Genomic DNA, 18,528 nt, shown 5'->3' with positions numbered 1-18,528 from the left:
GCAATGTACTTATGTTTGCTTATGCTGTCACAGTGCATAAAATACAGTATAATTTGCTCTTAGGTTGTATAAGAAATTTAAATAATCTGTGGTTTTCCAAAATAAAAAACCCCAGATGTGAGAAATAATTTTTTGGAGCTTTGAGTTTTACTTGGATTTGGGGTGTTTTAATTGGATTGAGGTTAGAACCGAGTTGGTCTTGAATGGATAGTTGTTACCTATTATTATTAATATGTAGGAAAAGAGGAAAGAGTTTGTGTTGTAGCAGAAAGAATTTAGTCGCATGTTTATGCTAATCTTTGAAAATTGGTATATGAAAGCAATTATGATTTTTGGTAAAATGGACAAGCATTGGCTCTTTTTGATGGGATGAAGTTGCCCTCGATATTATACTATAATACCTCATAAATTGCTATGGTCGAGGGTCTTTGCATGAAGAAACCACTTTCTACAAATATTTAGTTTGTGATAGCCATAGTGCCTCAAGGTGAAGAAAATATGGGAACACCAGGCAATGTAGCCCGGAATCAACGATGAAAGCGCTACTGGTTGCGTATTCCGAAGAATCATGGATCAAGTATTTTATTAGCCTGGAGCTACCCTACCAGCCTCTTAAAGGGGCTGCTTTTGTCATCACCTCTTTTAGCCACTCCTTCATAAGGTCTTTTGTGATCTCCGATTCGAAAAGTCCAGGGGATATCGAGTTCACTCGGATTTATGCATCCCTCTTCCGTGGCCATGGTCTGCATAGCAATCACATAAATTTACACACAACAAAATCACCAAGACAACATGTTGAAACAATCTAAGCTTTGGTAAAATAAGTACTATTGTGAGGTGTTAGGGCAGCTTTGGGGGAAGCATAAGCTAAGGCGCCGGGAAATTGGGCAAGGTTAGGACCGGCAGCGGAAGAGATATTGAGAATGAATCCTCCTTGATTTGCATGACGCATGTGTGCGCCAATATATTGGACACCAACCATGCACTCTAAAATTGGTTCTCATATTTCTTCCCATTCCATTCCAATGGATCCTTCACCTCACCTAGGGTTGCACAGAATTCGGATTTCAATGATCTGGATCGGTTTTATCCGATCCGTTTTTTCCCATAGAAAAAAAATTTATAAAATAACCGGTTTCGGTTTCTAACCGTTTGGATGGGCCTGATATCTTAACCGTGTACCGGTTTCGGTTTAAAAAAACCGGTTTTTTTAAAAATCCGTTATAAAAAAACCGATTTTAATATTATTAAAATTACATCGTCATCAATTGCAACAAAGTTACGATAATTGAAATACTTAAATACTTCAAGTTCGATAAATTAAAATACTTAAAAACTTTCAAGTTCGATAAATTCAAATACTTAAAAACTTCAAGTTCGATAATTGAAACAAAGTTATGATAATTAAAATAAAGTTTAAAAATAAACTACATTGCCATCTCTTCTTCATCTTCTTCGCCTTCTTCGTTTGGAGGGATATTCCAAGTTCGACTTCTTCAATGTGTAAGTTTGTTCTTCCAAATCGGCATCAATTGCATCTTCATAAATAATCCTTCAAACAAATGCATACTTCCACCGACTCGGGACTTAATCTTGATCTCCGTTGCGATATAACCCCTTACAGAAAAAGCGGATTCCGAAGCGTAGAAGCGGTTAGTAAATCCGGGCCATGGCGGCTAGAATCGAAAATTGTGCTTTCTTTTCTTTCCACCAAGCCAAAATATCCAAACTTTCAAACTCAAATATCATTTTTGATAGAAAATCGCATGACATGTAATTTCCCAACTCGCTACTTGGGGTGATGTACGTGATCGTTTGGATTGAGAATTTACAAGAGTGTTAAAAAGATTCAAATTTATGTTACTTGGACGTCTACTATGATTCTGCATTCATTCATTTGATCGTTACACTACTTGATCCGTATTTAGTTAAATAAATTGCAAACATGTCTCGAAACATTTGTTAAAATAATTTATTTGGTTTTGGACAAAGTTGGGTTCATCATCGGTTAGATTAAAAGCAAACGTAATTTTTTCAATTAGGTTTCAACCCCACCAACATTTAACGTGGGGTTTAAAGCGGCGGCACAAGTAAAAATGGGGGGAATCTCTTAAAATATTTAAAAGTTTTCCTTCATTGCAAAGCCAATTTCTTGAAAAACTTCGGTTTTAATTCAAAGTCATTTAGTCTTAGCCAACAAAAATATTTGATAAGACCAACGGGCTAGTAGGGTAATAAACACCGGATAAAAAGTTGTTGCATTTTAAAAACTCAAGCAAATCGGTTTATTTTGGCTATAGTTTCCCAACTCGAATCGGATAAATGTTTGGGACATGACCCCTCTCGAAAAGTCGATCGTGAAATGTTTGCAATGTTTCCCTTTGCCTAAGGCAGTATGCATCATCATCCAAGTTGAGTTCCAACGAGTTGGACAATCCAAATTAGGACCCAAAGCTTTTTATTAACGGACTTACAAAATCGTTTATAATCATTTAGTCTTTTGTTGTTTTTACAAAGAACCGATTTTATCATTGTTTTAAATTCTAATCTATCGGCTCAATAACCTCCAAACCGGCTTGCACGGATAAATTAATTATGTGTGCAACGCAACGGGTGTGAAAAAAACGCACGTCTAAAATCGGTGAAAGTAATATTTTCAATCTTGGAACCGCGTTGTATTTTCGATGCATTATCAAGGAAATATAGAAAAAACTTATTTTCTAATTTATAAAGACAAATTACCCTTTTTAAAAGTGTAAATAAATTAGCACCGGTATGCGGCTCACGAATAATTCAAACGCGATTGTTTTTTCATCATTTGCCAATTATTTGATCTAACCAATGTGACGTAACGGCTAAAAAGAATTTCCGGTATTATGAGGGGAACTCCAAATGTCACATGTAAGCGACACACCATAACGGTGTTCTTAGAATCCTAAAATCATTTTTCCCTCGCCGTGCGCCACATTTTTATAGCATCTCTTCTAAGGGTAGTACGACTTACTTGAGTATAACGTGGTTGCATTAGTTGTTGAATTGTTGTCGTGAAATCTTAATCATCAAAGTGATCGAACGCAATGCTTTTGTAATCACGAACTTTGTAAACGCTTCTTCGTAATTTTTCGTTGTCGTAAACAAAAACACCACCTTGCGGTGTAAGATTCGATTGACTAGGATCCGATCTTGAGCGAAGTGCCTTGCATGATTTTGTCAAATGGTTCTTCAACGTTGTGTTTCCTTCCGATGCAAGAAACTTTAGACAGTTTACAACGCGCCCTCCTCGAGCCATTTGACATCTCACATAAATCGTAGTGATCCCAAATATCTTTGTTTCGAGTGTGTTCGATCACTCTCACGACTTCAAGGTTTCCCCCGACGGAAGATTCAGCCGTGTTACTCATGATGAACAAAAAATTACAAAAATAAGATTTGAGAGATGTTTAAGTGTTGTGTAATAAAATTTGAGAAAGTTGTAATCAACCAAATACATCCCCAACCTATTTATACATGTTTAGGGTGGTAAAATGGTAATTTTTTAAAGAAAAAAAACGGTCAAAAAACGGTCACAACCCCCCCCAACGGCTATATTAACGGTTAGTTTTTAAACCCAGACGGTTTTTTTTTCCGGAAAAACCATTTTTTAACCGGTTTTTTTCAAACCGGTTTTTATCCGGTAAAAAAAACGGTCTAGGTTTTTTTCTCCAAACCGGTTAAAATAACCGGTTTAAAAAATCCGATCCGGTTAAAAAAAACCGGTTTTTCCCAAATCCGATTTCGAATATTTTTTTCGCAAAATCGGATATTCAGATTTTTGTGCACCCCTAACCTCACCTGCCAATCCGTTTTACTTGCAAATCATAAACAAATTCCTACGCAATCATCATGAATTAAAGAAAAAACATGGCCAGCAGTGGCGTCCGACGTAAGATGGGTGGGCATTCAACGACGGTGATAACAATCGGCAACAATAATGGACTTTGAGGATAGAGATTTTTTAGGACGACAATAATGGACTATGAGGTTAGAGATTTTTTAGGATTGTAGATAGTTTAAAATTAGGATTTTATAATTTTTTAGTGTTTTGTGAAAAATAAAAAAAGTTAGGATATTTTAAAACTATGAATTTTATTTTTATTTTATAGAAAAATTAGAAGAGTAAATGAAATTAAGAATAGATGACTTGTCAAACATTGATTGATTTACTAATTTTTAGTAGATATTTTTAACAATTCATGATGAAAAAAATTGACCTTAAAATGGTAATAGGGAAAACATTAGACACATGTTTTGACAATAGTTTAAAATAACGAAGAAAATATTAGACACATATTTTGAAATATATTTTATTAATTTATTTTTCAATAAAGCTTAAAAAAGGGTAACTTATACAAATGGCCCCACAACTATAGTGTGTTGCTTTGTTGAATCCTCTGAGTATTAAAAGTTATAAAATGATCTCTCAACTATTAAAAGATATAAAATGATCACTCGACTATTTATATGTTCAAAACTTGTCTTTTTCATTAAAAAAACTTATAATCTTCTGATCTGGACTTTAACCTGGTGATAGAGATATGATAAAATCATATTTTACCAATGTGTACTAGGATCGTCGTTGCTTTCAAGCAATGGCTCGATGACATAATGTAAATGGAGACTTGATCCACAAAATACAACTCAAACGATTCTGGAATAAGATTTTATCATATATCAGCCAATAGGTTAACGTCCAGCTCAAATGATTGCCAATTTTTCAATGGAAAAAGACAAATTTTGAACATATGAATGGCCGAGTGACCATTTTATAAATTTAATAGTTGAGGGACTCAACAAAGCAACATCCTATAGTTGGGGATCTTTTTATAACTTTTAATATTCAAGGACTCAATGAAGTAGCACCCGATAATCAGGGGACAATTTGTGTATTTTGCCGAAAAATAATTTATTTCCGTTTATATACTTTTTTCTATTCTATTGAAAATAGAACAATGGAGGAGGTAATTGAAACCCTACTAATTTTACTACAAGTGTGATCGTGCAAAACTAATTAAACAACATAAAAATTTTGAAATACAAAAAAAATATGGAGTACCTCTAATGCGAGCTAGACCTAGCAAACTTGACTCGGACCTAATTACTCGAATCGATTTATCCTACCCAATACCTGGTATTAACCCAAATATTATGATCAAATTTGATTTGAAACTCGAACCATACCCGATCTAAAATTTAGTTGACCCAATATGAACCCATATCCAATTTTACCCGAATCGAAAACAATCTAAATTAACTTGAACCAAAAGCAATCCGAACTGAAACAACTCGAACTGAATTTAACCCGAATCGAAAAGCAACCCAAACCGAATTTACACAGTTAGAAATTAATCCGAATCGAAAACAATCTGAACATAAAATCTATATATACTTGATTAGTCTTTTAACAAAATTAAGTATATATGGTAAGATTAACAAAGGAAGACATATTTTTACAAGAATATATCAATAATTCTATAAATACTTAATTAGACTTATAACCAATTTAATCTGAATTGACATAATCCAAATGTTGATCCAAATCGTAAATAACCAATTTAATATGAATTTAATAATTGTTTATGGTATTAACCAGACCCAAAAATCAACCTATTTGATATTGATATGAACCCAAAAACAACTGATCTGATAGTCACTCAATCCGAAAATTGACCCAACCAAAAGTTGACCCGACCCGACCCAATTTACCATACACCCAATCTAAATCCGAACTAAACTTGATCCAACCCGAATAAAATAAAATTAAATATAATCTAGATCTGAAATGAACAACCTAAACCCGAACCGAATGACCCGTTTGCCACCTCTAATGCCAACGTTATTTATTAAAGCGTCGATCCTCCAAAGGCGTCCCAAGTTGCTTTCCCAAGGCCTGGCGGCTCCGTCAACCGATATGTCGAGCTCGACGGCGACAACTCGAGGACCGCTATACTGTGGTTCCAGAAAGTTGAGACAAAACTCATGCCCTAAGCCGGAAGATGCACTCGTCACCATCACCCCTTTGTTGTTGAGGTATGTCCATGGCTCTAGTTGTCGTTGCTGCTCCGCCATTCACAATAACAGAGGATTTAAATTACAATTTGTATTTGTATATTTAGTCGCGTTATGTTTATCGTTATTACAGACATAACTGATGATATTGCTATCACTGCAAGTATCGTGATTGTGAATTTTTAATAACATATACTATTCTAGACATAACGCTATGGATATCGCGGTTTCGGACGATGTAATTACCGCTGTATAACAATCGTTGTTGTGGTTACGTATCGTTATTTAAGTTATTGTTCCTAATAACAAGTGTTGAAAAAAAATTAATGGTAGCTTCATAATAACAACTGTTGAAATAAATGAGGCTCTAATAACAAATATTAAAAAATAAAATTTCAAGAGTAATGAAAAAAATTTTCTAATAACAAATATCTGAAAAAACATTGCAAAAAATAGACTCATAATAAAAAATAAATATTAGAAAATAAATTAAATTTTAAAAGTATACCCCTAATAACAAATATTAAAAAAAAGGCCCATAATAACAAGTATTGAAAAAATTAGACCCTTAATAACAAATGTTAGAAAAAATGTTGGTAAAATATTAGACGCTTATTAAATATTAGAAAAATAAATTATAAGAGTATGCCCTTAATAATAAATAATTAAAAAATTAAGACCATAATAATAAATATTGAGAAAAATAAATTTATTAAAGTAATTGGGCATAATAACTAGCATAAAATTATTTTTATATAAGTACAATGAAATATAAAAATTCTAGGTATTAGGTAGGTGTCTCTCCTGTCCAGGCCCAAATACGACTTTAGGTGGATGTTGAAACAATAGCAATCGATTCATTCTGATGCATGATCTTTGAAAATTTCATTGGCTATTTATAATTGAAGTAAACAAATTTCTCAAATTACATTCAGTCAAAACTTAGCTTAACGAACTCTGATTTCTTGAATATCTAATATACAATTGTACAAAAACAATTAGAAAATAAAAAATTTATGTGAAAGAAACTGAACAGACTCAAATTATATGTATAAAATTAATATTTTCATATTATAAATATTATTTATAAAATTATGTTATTAAATAATTTAACTAATATCAATTGTAATATATTATAAAACTATTGTGGTTAAAATTATAATTAGGTTTTAAGTTAATTTAGTGGTTAGATGTTAACTTTTTATCTAATAATTCTTGGTTCAAATCTCCTTAAATGCATTTGATATATTTTTTCGATTACCTTCTAATAAAAGAATGTTGTTTCGGACATTAAAATAGTGAAACCTAAATGATAACATTTTGTTAGAACATCTATATCGGCAATTCTCATTATGTCATCAATCCATATTGCCCATATCGTTTTAAAGCATCAAATCTAAACTGTAGTTTCGACATATATTTAGAAGAAAGTTCTAGAATATATATGTTAAGTTCGACACACTCAAGATAAAAAAAAAATGAGCAAGAATATTAGGTATTGTTAGATAGGCTTAAATATTACCAAAAAATTGTATTTAGTATTAAGTCAAGTGCGTTTTCAATTAAAGGACTCGTGAGATGTCATTGTAATATTTCAAAAGAACTAATCACACTATCTACTTTCATGTTATCTAAACAAAAATGTGTTCAAAACTTTCATGACATTCTAAGATATTCAACGAAACGCTAGGTATTAAACATAAAATTCAACATATTCGAACTAAAGCATACCAAAATTCAAACATATGAACAAACAAGGGAAATTTTGATTTGATTTCATTCCCCTTACTTAAAGAGTATTGTCCTAATACAAAATAAATAAAGTAAAGGAGAAGAGATAAAATTACTCCACATGTCTAGTGTTGGTGGGTTGTTCAATGGTATAGGAACATTAACCTTTATTTGAATCAATGTAATGTTCATAATTCTGATCTCGGTCAGAAAATACCTGGTGTACCTTAAAAATATAAAGAAAAATAAATAACCAAAAAATAAATAAAAAAATAATAAAATGAGTTGCCTTCCATTAAAGTGCTTTTGTTTAATGTCGTTAGTTCAACGACCTGGTTTAGACTATAAGTTCCGTAAGAGATACTTCCTCCACTTCATTCGTTTTTTTCCAACTGAGAATTTCCTTATGAGAAATTCTATGATTCTCATAGGTATTTTTTAGAGCTTTTTCAACTTGGTCGAAATAATAACCGATAATGTGTCTCATTCACCCAAAATCGTGTACTTCAAATGTTCTAGAAATGGTTTCAACTCTAATTTTGTTGCCTGCAAAATAGATGGAAAAATTTTAGATTGAGAAGACTTTAAGAGCAAATCTAAATCAACGTTAGAAATTCTAACTCTTGACACATCAACTTCATCATTCAAGTATTTGCGCAATTCATTAGAAACATTATGCTTAATAAATGGTTCAATAACATTGATAAAGTTAACTTTTACCATAGAATTAAGGTATTTCATGGTCTTGTAAATATCAAACTTCAATATTTCACCATCAAACTCCATGGTGAATATTCCACTTTGAACATCGATCTTTTTTGTGTCGTACTCAAAAACGATCTCCCGAGCAAAATTTCAGAAGAATTTTTGGATCAATCATCCTTCATATCGATGACATAGAAGGCGGCTGGAAATATCAATTTATTACTTTTACAAAAACATTTTCCAACACTCCTTCTAGATATACCACCGATCTGTCAGCAAGTTAAATAGTCACCATTGTCTCTTTCAAAGAACACGTGTTAACCAACATAAAAATAGATAAACGCATAAGGTTAATCGAAACTCCAAAATCAAACATGGACCTTTTAATACAACCTTATCAATTTTGCAAGGAATTGCAAACAACGTCCTATTCTTTCAATAGAAGTAGTTGACACCATTGAATGAGGGAGACCTTGAGATGGAGTGGAAATCTTCAAGGTAATACGAGCCAAAAGTTGAAGTCATCTTTTTCGATTAAATTGAGAATGATAGAGAACTTCTAAGATCTTCACAAGTTTCTTAAATCGTCAATTGTGATCCGCTCTGATACCAATTGTTATGATTATTGAAACTCTATGATCAATAGAAAATGTGTCAAAAGGGGGTGAATTTTCCTTTGGAAAATTTTAGGCGTTGAAGAAAAAAGATAGATAATTTAACACAATGATTTATTGTGATTCGACTTTATCAACCAAAGTCTACATCCACTACCTTGGCTTCACACTATGGATTTCTAATAAATTCACTATTTTTTCCTTTCTTTTTCTATGCTAAAGAGTAACATTTATAAATCTATATCTTTTTAAATATTAAGATAGAACCACTTTACTTTTACAAAATTATAAATTTAGTAAACATGAAAATCTCACAAGGTAGGTGTTTACAAATTTAAGCTCACAAGAATGTACTAAATATTTGCAATTAAACTCAAAACACTATGTACAAGAGAAAATAGAAAATAAAGAGTGAAAAGACTTTTCTCTTGATTTCTTTTGTTTGGATAGGTGTAGTAACCTTTTTTAAGTGTTCTTGTATTATTTTTATATGTTAGAATGAGCTTGTGGCCGTTTCTAGTTGTTGGGGTTGATTTGGAGCCGTTGGAGAATTAATTTCTAAAAAACAAACTACCCAACAAAAGGAGTATCATTATCGTCTTTAGGAGTATCAATACTTCTTTTGTTATATTTAAAAATCTAGCTGTTATTCAACTGTTGAGCTTGATAAGTATCAATGCTTGTAAAGTAGTATCGTTATTCCCAACCCCCGATAATAAGTTATTCCCAACAGTGGTATTTTGGGGGTATATTATCGAGAATGTGATTACCCTATTCCCTTAGGTATTGTTACATTCCCAGTGTTTTGGACTAAAATACCCTTATTTTTTTTCAAAAATATCATTCTTCTTTTGTTGAATAAAAAAAATTCTACAAATGTTAAATTACAAATTTATCCTTAAACTATTTTAGATTTATAAAAAAAATCCATAATTAGAATTTTATATGAAGATCAGGGGTTAAAATAAAATTTTACCCTTTCATTAAACCTATTTATCTTTTCAATTTTATAAAAAAATTATATAAATTTTATGAATTTAAATTTTTTAAAGAAAATATATAAATTAAGTATAGTAAAATTATAGTAGAATTCAACTTGTTAAAAAACAAATATATAATAAGGACAATTTGGTAAAATATACATTTCAATAATCTTTTATTCATTTAACCAAACATTGTAATCTTACATTCTTGCTAAACGAACCAGACACAACAATGCAACATTCCCAGTAATCTTATTCCCTCCGGTAATCCTATTACCGCCGGTAATCTTACATTCCGTGAACCAAACGCACCCCTAAAGTATTAGTACAAATTTACATTCTGAAATTTGAACAACTTGAAAAACAAAGGATAGTGTCGATACTACATGAAAATATCGATATTTCTCTTACTTTTGACATCGGTACTGCAAGAACAATATCGATATTATTCATACAATATCGATATTGTAGGAACACTACTACTTAACCATAAAAATATTTTATGTTCAAATTCTTGTTTTATGAACTTTAAATTATTTTTGAAATCTTTAAAAAAATAATTAAGTCAAAAACTTTAATCTTTATTTATTATATCAAAATATAAGTTCAACATAAATAACTGTAATTTTAAATATATCCTCTATTTTAATATATCTGAATGCTTATATTTGCGCAAATAAAAACTCTAGCTGTCACTGTCTTCATCACCTATACCTAGACTTCTCTTAACAATTATTGATGAAACAATGGTGGATTTAAAGTCTATTGAAATCCCATATTTAAACCCTTTTGCTTCTCCGCCATTTTTGACTCCACCTCTAGCTTCAACCAATGCTTGTTTCAGTCGCTTATTTGGATTTAACCCTTTGTTCGGATCACGAAGTGATGCAAATTTTAATAGGTCAAGTTCTTCACATTCATGAAAGAAGTAAAACTGAAGCTTCATGGGAAAACATTGATGGAAGATATTCGCAACCATGGCAGGTTGAAGATTTCTTCAAAAGATTCAGAGACGAAGAAGATTGTAGCTCCTCGACATTTTGAATCGATTTTTTAAGTTCGATTATCGAAAAATATTTTTGAGGATTAATTTTAACATTGGAATGTTTCTAAGGACTAAAGTTCGATTGAAATAATGATTTTGATTCGAAATCCAATTTGAAACTGGAAAGTGATAATAGTAAGTTCAAGAACTAAATTGAAAAGAAGGGGATTATTGAAGCATTGCATGAATGATTAAACCAAGTGTTCACTATTCAAATTCATTCAATTAAGTGGTGGAAGGGGAAAGATTCAAACCTAGAACATGAGTAGCAATGTCACTTAACCACTAGGACAGTGAGACTATCAACAATTAATTTGATTTATCTAATAAAAAAATCGATATGAATGCTCGATTCCAAACTCAATTATTTATGCTCAAGTATAAATAGAAAACTCCCAATATTAATCAATAATAAAAAATTGTATCGACAATAAGAAAGTTGGAACTATTCAAGCTCTACCTTTTTTTGAGTCGAATCCGAATAGCTTACGAGTACAAGTATCTCGATGACACCGTTCTCGGATTGCTCGAAAGGGTTCTTACCAGTGCACATATCAAAAATACCATTTGAGTAGTATTTAACAGATTTGAGTTGAAACATAGTTTACATGAAAGAGTCTAAAACAAAATCAGTTCAGGGAGATTGTCAAGAGCCAACATGAAAACTCCCCCCATCATAAACATCATAACGAAAGCTAACAAAACCTTTGCAATGTAAACAAAATTGATTCCTGGTTTCGAAAGGGTCTTAGTAGAATGAGACCCATCGATGTTCTGTCAAAGTAAAAACAAATCAGCAAAACGATCCGAATTCTTCATTTTTCATAATATAATCATGTTCGACATCTATGATCAACATATATTCGGACATGTATGAACCAGGAGCAACTGAATTAGGAAGGTTTCGATTTGGCACTCACTTTTTCACAAAACTTAATCTATGCCAGGACATTGCTACTTTAATTCGGAACTAGTCTTATAGATGTAGCCATGTCGGTATGCAACTGATGGTGTAAAGCTAACCGGTAACCCGATAGCTGGGGAGGGCCGTAATTCTTACCTAGATTGCCTCCTAGAGATAGAATGAAATGGGTTTTATGTTTTACTTATGAGCTGCAAAGAATTTTATTTTTTCTTTCTATTGAAAGCATATAATTGAATCGTTCTGCAAATGATTCGATTTTAGTTCTACTGAAAACCTCTTTAACTACATACACTAATGGAAATGCTAGAGTAAGTCATTACCTTTCCATTAGGGATTGGTGTTGGAACCTCCCGGATGCGTTCTGGCATGCCGATTCCTAATTCGAAATCGGTAAACAAGGATGTAAGACAATTAGAACCTACATAATCCTAATTCCCAGCATTCAAAAGAATCAAAACCATGATGAGATTTCATTTCAATTACCAGAAAAATCCATATCAGAAACAGTTTGCAAAATCCAACCATTGCCATAATTCACAAGAACGGCATCGGGGCCAAAAACAATAGGCTCCCCTTCTTTAACCGATTCAATATACAAGGCAACCGGAGCTTCGATACCCAACTTTCTATTTATCAACGATACCGCAAAACCGGCCTTAGTTCCGGCTGCAAACCGGGTTTTCTTGCCGGAAATTTTGCATAAAACCTCAAAATACTACAGATTCAAACACATAAACAAATGAAGAATCGGTTTGACTGCTTCCCAAAAAGTAAAATGACATGAAAATCGTATTTTCAATAGAACATATAGTAAGAATTAAACCCATCAATGAATCAGCATTAAAATTCATAATTTCAATTGATTTCAGAACATAAACATATAAATACATGAAAAAGAAGATATATACACAATTTTATAGAGGTAAAGAGATAGTTACTGGATGCGGCTGAGGAGAATTGACTTCTTCAGCTTCTGACATGGGAATTGGAGGAAGGAAGAAGACAGAGCTGCAAACGAGTTGACATCGATTCTGAATTAGATTTGTCGACAATACAGGGTTGAATTAAGCCCATTAAATCTGGAATCTAGCCCAATAGCCTTTACCCATCAATTCTTCCTCGAGAAATCCAAGCCCGAAACTGTGGAATACTCTAATCCTCTCTCATGTTTTTCACTGTTTACCTGTAAATCACCTTTTTTAAGATCGAAACTGCAAATCCACTAAACACATGCAAAGCTAAAGATCCCATGATTCCTAGTATTAGTAACTATTAATGACATCAGCTCGATCGGGTTTGTAAATTTTTTGAATAATAAATGATAATTGGCTTAAATATAAAATAATTGTCTAAACTATACATTTTTCACTCATTGATGTCTAAATTATTTTTTGAATCATTCATATACTTAAACGTTATAATTTTAGGTCTCATTTTACGACTGTTAAAAAAACTCTTAAGTGACACATGTCATAATATGATGATTTTACAAATTTATTAAAAAAAATTAAAACTTTTACTTTTTGGATATAAAACAAGTTACACTTAAACACCCAAAAGATGGATATGGATAAAGCCCCTGATCGATCATCGTTGATGCACTTGTTTAAGTAGCAATATCACAATGAAGCATGCACATCCAAAATATTTGCTTTCAAGCACCCCCATTCCCATTAAGAAGCGAAGACTTCGGTCATTATCTATTCATATTTTATAACTCAAATTTAACTATTTTTTTAAGTCGAGTCAAATTTATGAAAATTGAATCAAATAATTTAAGTTTTTATACAAATTTTATATAATTATTTATAATATTATGATAAAGATTGATTCTAATTTTTTGTTTTTCTCTAACCATATAAGATATGTATATATTTCTTTATATTTTTTTTCATTTGTATCAAAATCTAAAGTTGCAAAATATTTACAATATTTATTTAAATTTTTTTTGAGATTAAAGTATTAATGAGAATATAAAAAAGTCGTGAAATTTGTGTGAAGAAAGCATTTGCTAACAATTGTAATCAAAGACCAAATTTTAATGCAAAATTGAGGGACTAAATAAAAAGAGTATATTTTTCAATAAAAAAATAAGAATTGAAAGTACATAAGTATTTTATAGTGGTATAGGAGCATGTGATTAAAATTTGACAAAAAAATATATTTAAAATGAAGGATGAATTGAAGACATAAAAAAATCATAAAAATTTGAGGGACTAAATTGAAAAATAAAAAATTATCAAAATCAGAAATTGAAAGCACATATGTATTCTATGATGGTTTAGGAACATGTAGTTCAAATTTAATAAAAATGGACGAATTGACGGCATAAGGAAATCAAGGACTAAACCACAAAACTATCAAAATAATCAGCCAAATTCGATTTTTTGAGTAACTCGAAATTGAAAAAAAAAATCAAGTCGAATTGAATGCAATTGTCCCCGATTTTACTTCTACAAAAGTTACTATATGCTGCAAGAACCCTGAACTCTTTGCAATCTATTAATTGCAATAAATCATAATTGATGCTACGTAGTGTTTAACTAAAAGGTAATATACCATGGCATGTGGAAAACTGGGTCTAACTCGGTAAATTTAATTCTACAAATCCAGTTAATCATACAAATACGACCCAAGGGAAAGACATAGGCATCAACGCTTTTACCAATCGCAAAGAAAGACCGCAACCATCGCGGGGGGAAGATAAAAAGAGATGAAACTCACCAATCAGAATGATAATTTGAAACTAGTATTTATTTCGTTTCCCACTCCTTCAACTTCTTGCTTCCTTTTGGTTTCGCTATAGGTGCATTCACGGCTGCCATTTTCGCATTGTATTTTGCCCGAAGGGGATCGTTGTATGTCCATCTGCACAAAAGAAAAATAAACTCGAGATTTGTCAGGAACATAATTGTGTTTATATTCGGTGATCATATACAGAGGAGTAATATCAGCCATAGCAAACGGTTCAGAGTTCCTATCTTTGGGGTTCAAATCTACATCCTACTAAACTAAAATTTAAGGCCCTTTTTAGAGAATATGCTCTTCAAATAAAAGATCTAATATAAAAAAATAAGCAGGTTCATTGCCTACATCTACATACTTCCTCTAAAAAATCATTATCTTTTACTAATTCTACTACTAGAGGCATGTTTGATTTCGCTTCTGATGGTCCATGACAGAAACTATAAAAATTTACTCCAAGCATGTTCTCACTATCATCTTCTGAACTAGCACAGTTTGAGGCAAGAAGATCCATTAATATGGAGTACAAGAAATCCAACAGGTGCCAATTAATAACCTCCAACAGAATCATACAGTAACTAAATCAATTCGCAAAGAAAAAGAATCCATAATATGCTTCTAGGCTATTCTGTTAGACTCCCACTCAATAAATCCCAGAATAACTAGTAACAGATACAGTAACTAAATCACAATTCGCAAAGAAAAAGAATCCCATAATATGCTTCTAGGCTATTCTGTTAGACTCCCACTCAATAAATCCCAGAATAACTAGTAACAGATACAGTAACTAAATCACAATTCGCAAAGAAAAAGAATCCCATAATATGCTTCTAGGCTATTCTGTTAGACTCCCACTCAATAAATCCCAGAATAACTAGTAACAGATATGAATATGTAGACCCAAATAAACCAGCAAATATAATACAAGTTCCACGTAAGTTCCTTTGCTTTGCCTCAATAGAAAAAGCTTTAGTTAACAAAAGTTATCATCTTATCCTTCAAGCATTAAGTTATATTTATTGACATTGTTTAAACTAAGTGAGTTCTTCAGTTGATATAAAATGATTATGCAAATCCAATACATAAAAAAGGTAAATAATTAGAAAGTTAGAATCTAAGAGCTAAGAGCATAATTTCATAGAGATGAGCTTTATGGATAACTTACGGATTGTTCCAGTCAGTTGTGTCCTCGTTGACAAGATGAGTCCATTTGGTTCTACCACTACGACCGAAATGCTTCACCTGCATGACCTTGGGTAAGATAGTCTTGTCCATCTTGTCATCACCTGTTGGGGAAGAGAAATCGCGGTGATAAATATTGTGTGCTCCGGCAGTTGCAGCAGGATCATCGGCATCTGACTGGAAGAAAGCACCCTTGTGGTAGTACTTCTGCATAAACTTCCACTTCTGTTTTGGTGGTGGAGCAGGTTTCGGGTTCTTCCTCTCCCATTCTCGTCTCTCTTCATCTGTCATATTCCTTACCTTCTCTATCTCCTCCTCTCCTTTATCATTGCTTCCCTTTCGTCCCTATCTCTCTTAATCCTAGCAATCTCTCTTGCTTTCCAAGCTTCATATTCCTCAGCCTCGTTAACCTCGTCATCAGTATCCACATCTTCTATGTTCGCCTCCAATTCCATGTTTCTCTGAATCTCAGCATCCTCCCTAATCTTCTCAACCACAAGTTGCCTTGTCTCGATCTTCCGATGTTCCAACTTCCTCTTCTCCGCCTCCTCCATATCCCGTTCTTCAGCCTCCAACCGTTTACGCTCAGCTATAGTCTCTCTCTCGGATTTTGGCACAAAAACAGCCTTAGCCATTGCAATTCCCATATGTTCCTCTTCCGAATCCGTCTCATACTCCGACTCTTCCTCCTCTTCTTCCTCCACTTCCTCTTCCTCTTCCTCCTCCAACAACGGAGTTTCCTCTTGTTTCCTTTGAAGCAGCTTCTCCCTAATCCTTCGCCTTCTCTCCTCCAACGCATCCTCATCTTCATCCTCGGCATCCTCGTTCCTCCGAGACTCCTCCTCTTCCGTGGACACAATCTCGGCTTGCCTAATCCGTCTATGATCAGCCCTGATTTCATCTCTATTGTCAACCCTACTTTCAGCCAAACGACGTAACCTACGGTCATCTTTTAAAACGATACCCGGATCTTCGTGACTAGGAAAAGCTTTTTCTAAAGCAACGGACCTAGCCATCGTAATATCGCCATCTTCATCGGCGTCATCAGCCCACTCAGGAGCTTTCCCAGGCCAGTATCTTTTAACTTTGGTTTGTCCAATTTTCCCCCTAAGTTTATCCCGAATTGCTATTACAGTATCACTAACACCTGCCGTGACCGACATAGTTCCCCCCTTTTCTTTCTGGTTTTCCTACGTTTTCTGTGTAACCAAACAGCGAACTGTATATGAAAATAAGTAATCAACCAAATGAAAAAGGAAAACGCAAGGAATTATGATGCAAACGATTGATTAAAAATCGAAACCCTAAAACCTTATTACCTGAACGCAAGCTTTTCCGAAGAGGAAATGAGAAAACAGAAGGGAAAAAAATCTGAGGGTTAAAGGATTTTCACGTTAAAACTCCTTTATTTTTATTCTCCTGACTGCTCTCAACATATTTTGGACACTCAATTATCCTACCTCCCATTATTTTTGTATATGAAAATAAAATTTTATTGTTGTTTAAATTATATTTTAAAAAGATTTAATATAAAAATATCTGAATTATACGTTTTTTAATTAAGTGTTTAGTACGAAATTTCTATAAATGAATTGTTGATGTTATTTAAGAACTCGAAATGTAAGAATATGAGCGTTCAATGTCAAAAAATTAAAAAATTTCTTTAAACAGATATTAATTTATACTTACCTCATGTTAATAAAAAAAAGTAATTAAGTACCTAATTTCTTTTTTCGTCGATATAGGTGATTGATGTTATTAATGTAATCATTTTAAGAGTCTAATCTAATTATTAAAAAATATCTATTATCTGACACATATCGTGCTTATAAAATTTTAAAATTAAAATTATTTTTTAAAAAAATCTCAAATTTTTTCAAATCTTAAAAAACTCTCAAAATTTTAAAACTTCCAATTTCAAACACATTTAACTAAATTGATCGTTTTTATCATCAACAAACAATCACTCGATCACGATGAATTTCAACACATGATTTTAAACCACTCACGACAAGGAGAAAATTAAACACAACGCTTTAGTGTCCAACGAAAAACATAAAGGAAGAGGACAAAGAAGATACCGACGACAATGGAGATAATAAGGGGGAATAAAATTAAGGTTAAAGATCTTAGGGATTTGAGATTTTTTTAGATAATTTTAAAGAAATTAAATTTTATTTTAAAAGATATAATAATAATTTAAAGATTTTTTAAATGATTTTTTTGAAATTTTATAAACGCGACACGTGACATATAATATATTTTGTTAACGTTTGTTATAGTCGAAATACTTAAAATGATAACGTTGATAACATTAGACACCTACATTAATAGAAAAAAATTTAAACACCTAAATAGAAAAAGATATTACTTAGATATTTTTTATATTAAACCTTTCACAAAAAAAAAACAATTCTAAGAAAAGCATTTCGTAAAATAAATAACCTTAGTTAAAAACTTTATCATAACATAATATTTCTATTATAAAAAAATTATTATTGCGTAACTTTATTATTTTTTGTGTTCTAACTGAGTTGGGTATTATTTAATTTA

At 32.1% G+C, this 18,528-nt stretch overlaps 2 protein-coding genes and 1 pseudogene across 2 annotated transcripts; all 3 read right to left on the bottom strand.

Moving 5' to 3' along the window:
- Window positions 1-456: 456 nt before the first annotated feature.
- On the bottom strand, window positions 457-6,105 carry LOC120213711 (annotated as a pseudogene).
- Window positions 6,106-11,659: 5,554 nt separating this feature from the next.
- Window positions 11,660-13,155, bottom strand: LOC120212944. Its single transcript, XM_039211121.1, has 4 exons — window positions 12,987-13,155; window positions 12,532-12,763; window positions 12,369-12,424; window positions 11,660-11,897 (listed from the first exon to the last, which is right to left on the bottom strand). The coding sequence occupies exons 1-4, from the start codon at window positions 13,026-13,028 to the stop codon at window positions 11,742-11,744; spliced, it is 486 nt and encodes a 161-aa protein (XP_039067052.1). The 5' UTR covers window positions 13,029-13,155; the 3' UTR covers window positions 11,660-11,741.
- A 1,461-nt stretch (window positions 13,156-14,616) lies between these two features.
- On the bottom strand, window positions 14,617-17,263 carry LOC120212925 (microfibrillar-associated protein 1-like). The gene is given in 3 exon segments (XM_039211110.1): window positions 14,617-14,916; window positions 15,959-16,292; window positions 16,295-17,263. Coding segments are annotated over 3 exon segments (1,293 nt in total). The 5' UTR covers window positions 17,139-17,263; the 3' UTR covers window positions 14,617-14,801.
- Between the last annotated feature and the right edge of the window lie 1,265 nt (window positions 17,264-18,528).

Source organism: Hibiscus syriacus, unplaced genomic scaffold, assembly GCF_006381635.1.
Source record: "Hibiscus syriacus cultivar Baekdansim isolate YM2019G1 unplaced genomic scaffold, ASM638163v2 tig00000738_pilon, whole genome shotgun sequence".
Taxonomy (NCBI): domain Eukaryota; kingdom Viridiplantae; phylum Streptophyta; class Magnoliopsida; order Malvales; family Malvaceae; genus Hibiscus; species Hibiscus syriacus.
Note: the sequence above shows the minus strand (reverse complement) of the source record. Positions and strands in the feature narration are given on the sequence as shown.

Bases quoted from the DNA above. Each gene is read 5' to 3' on its own strand.
- LOC120212944 (XM_039211121.1), bottom strand. From the start codon at position 13,028: ATGTCAGAAGCTGAAGAAGTCAATTCTCCTCAGCCGCATCCA. The intron at 12,764-12,986 runs GTAACTATCTCT...TTGAATCTGTAG, and splicing joins ATTCTCCTCAGCCGCATCCA to TATTTTGAGGTTTTATGCAA. The intron at 11,898-12,368 runs GTAATGACTTAC...TTACTTTGACAG, and splicing joins CACCAATCCCTAATGGAAAG to AACATCGATGGGTCTCATTC.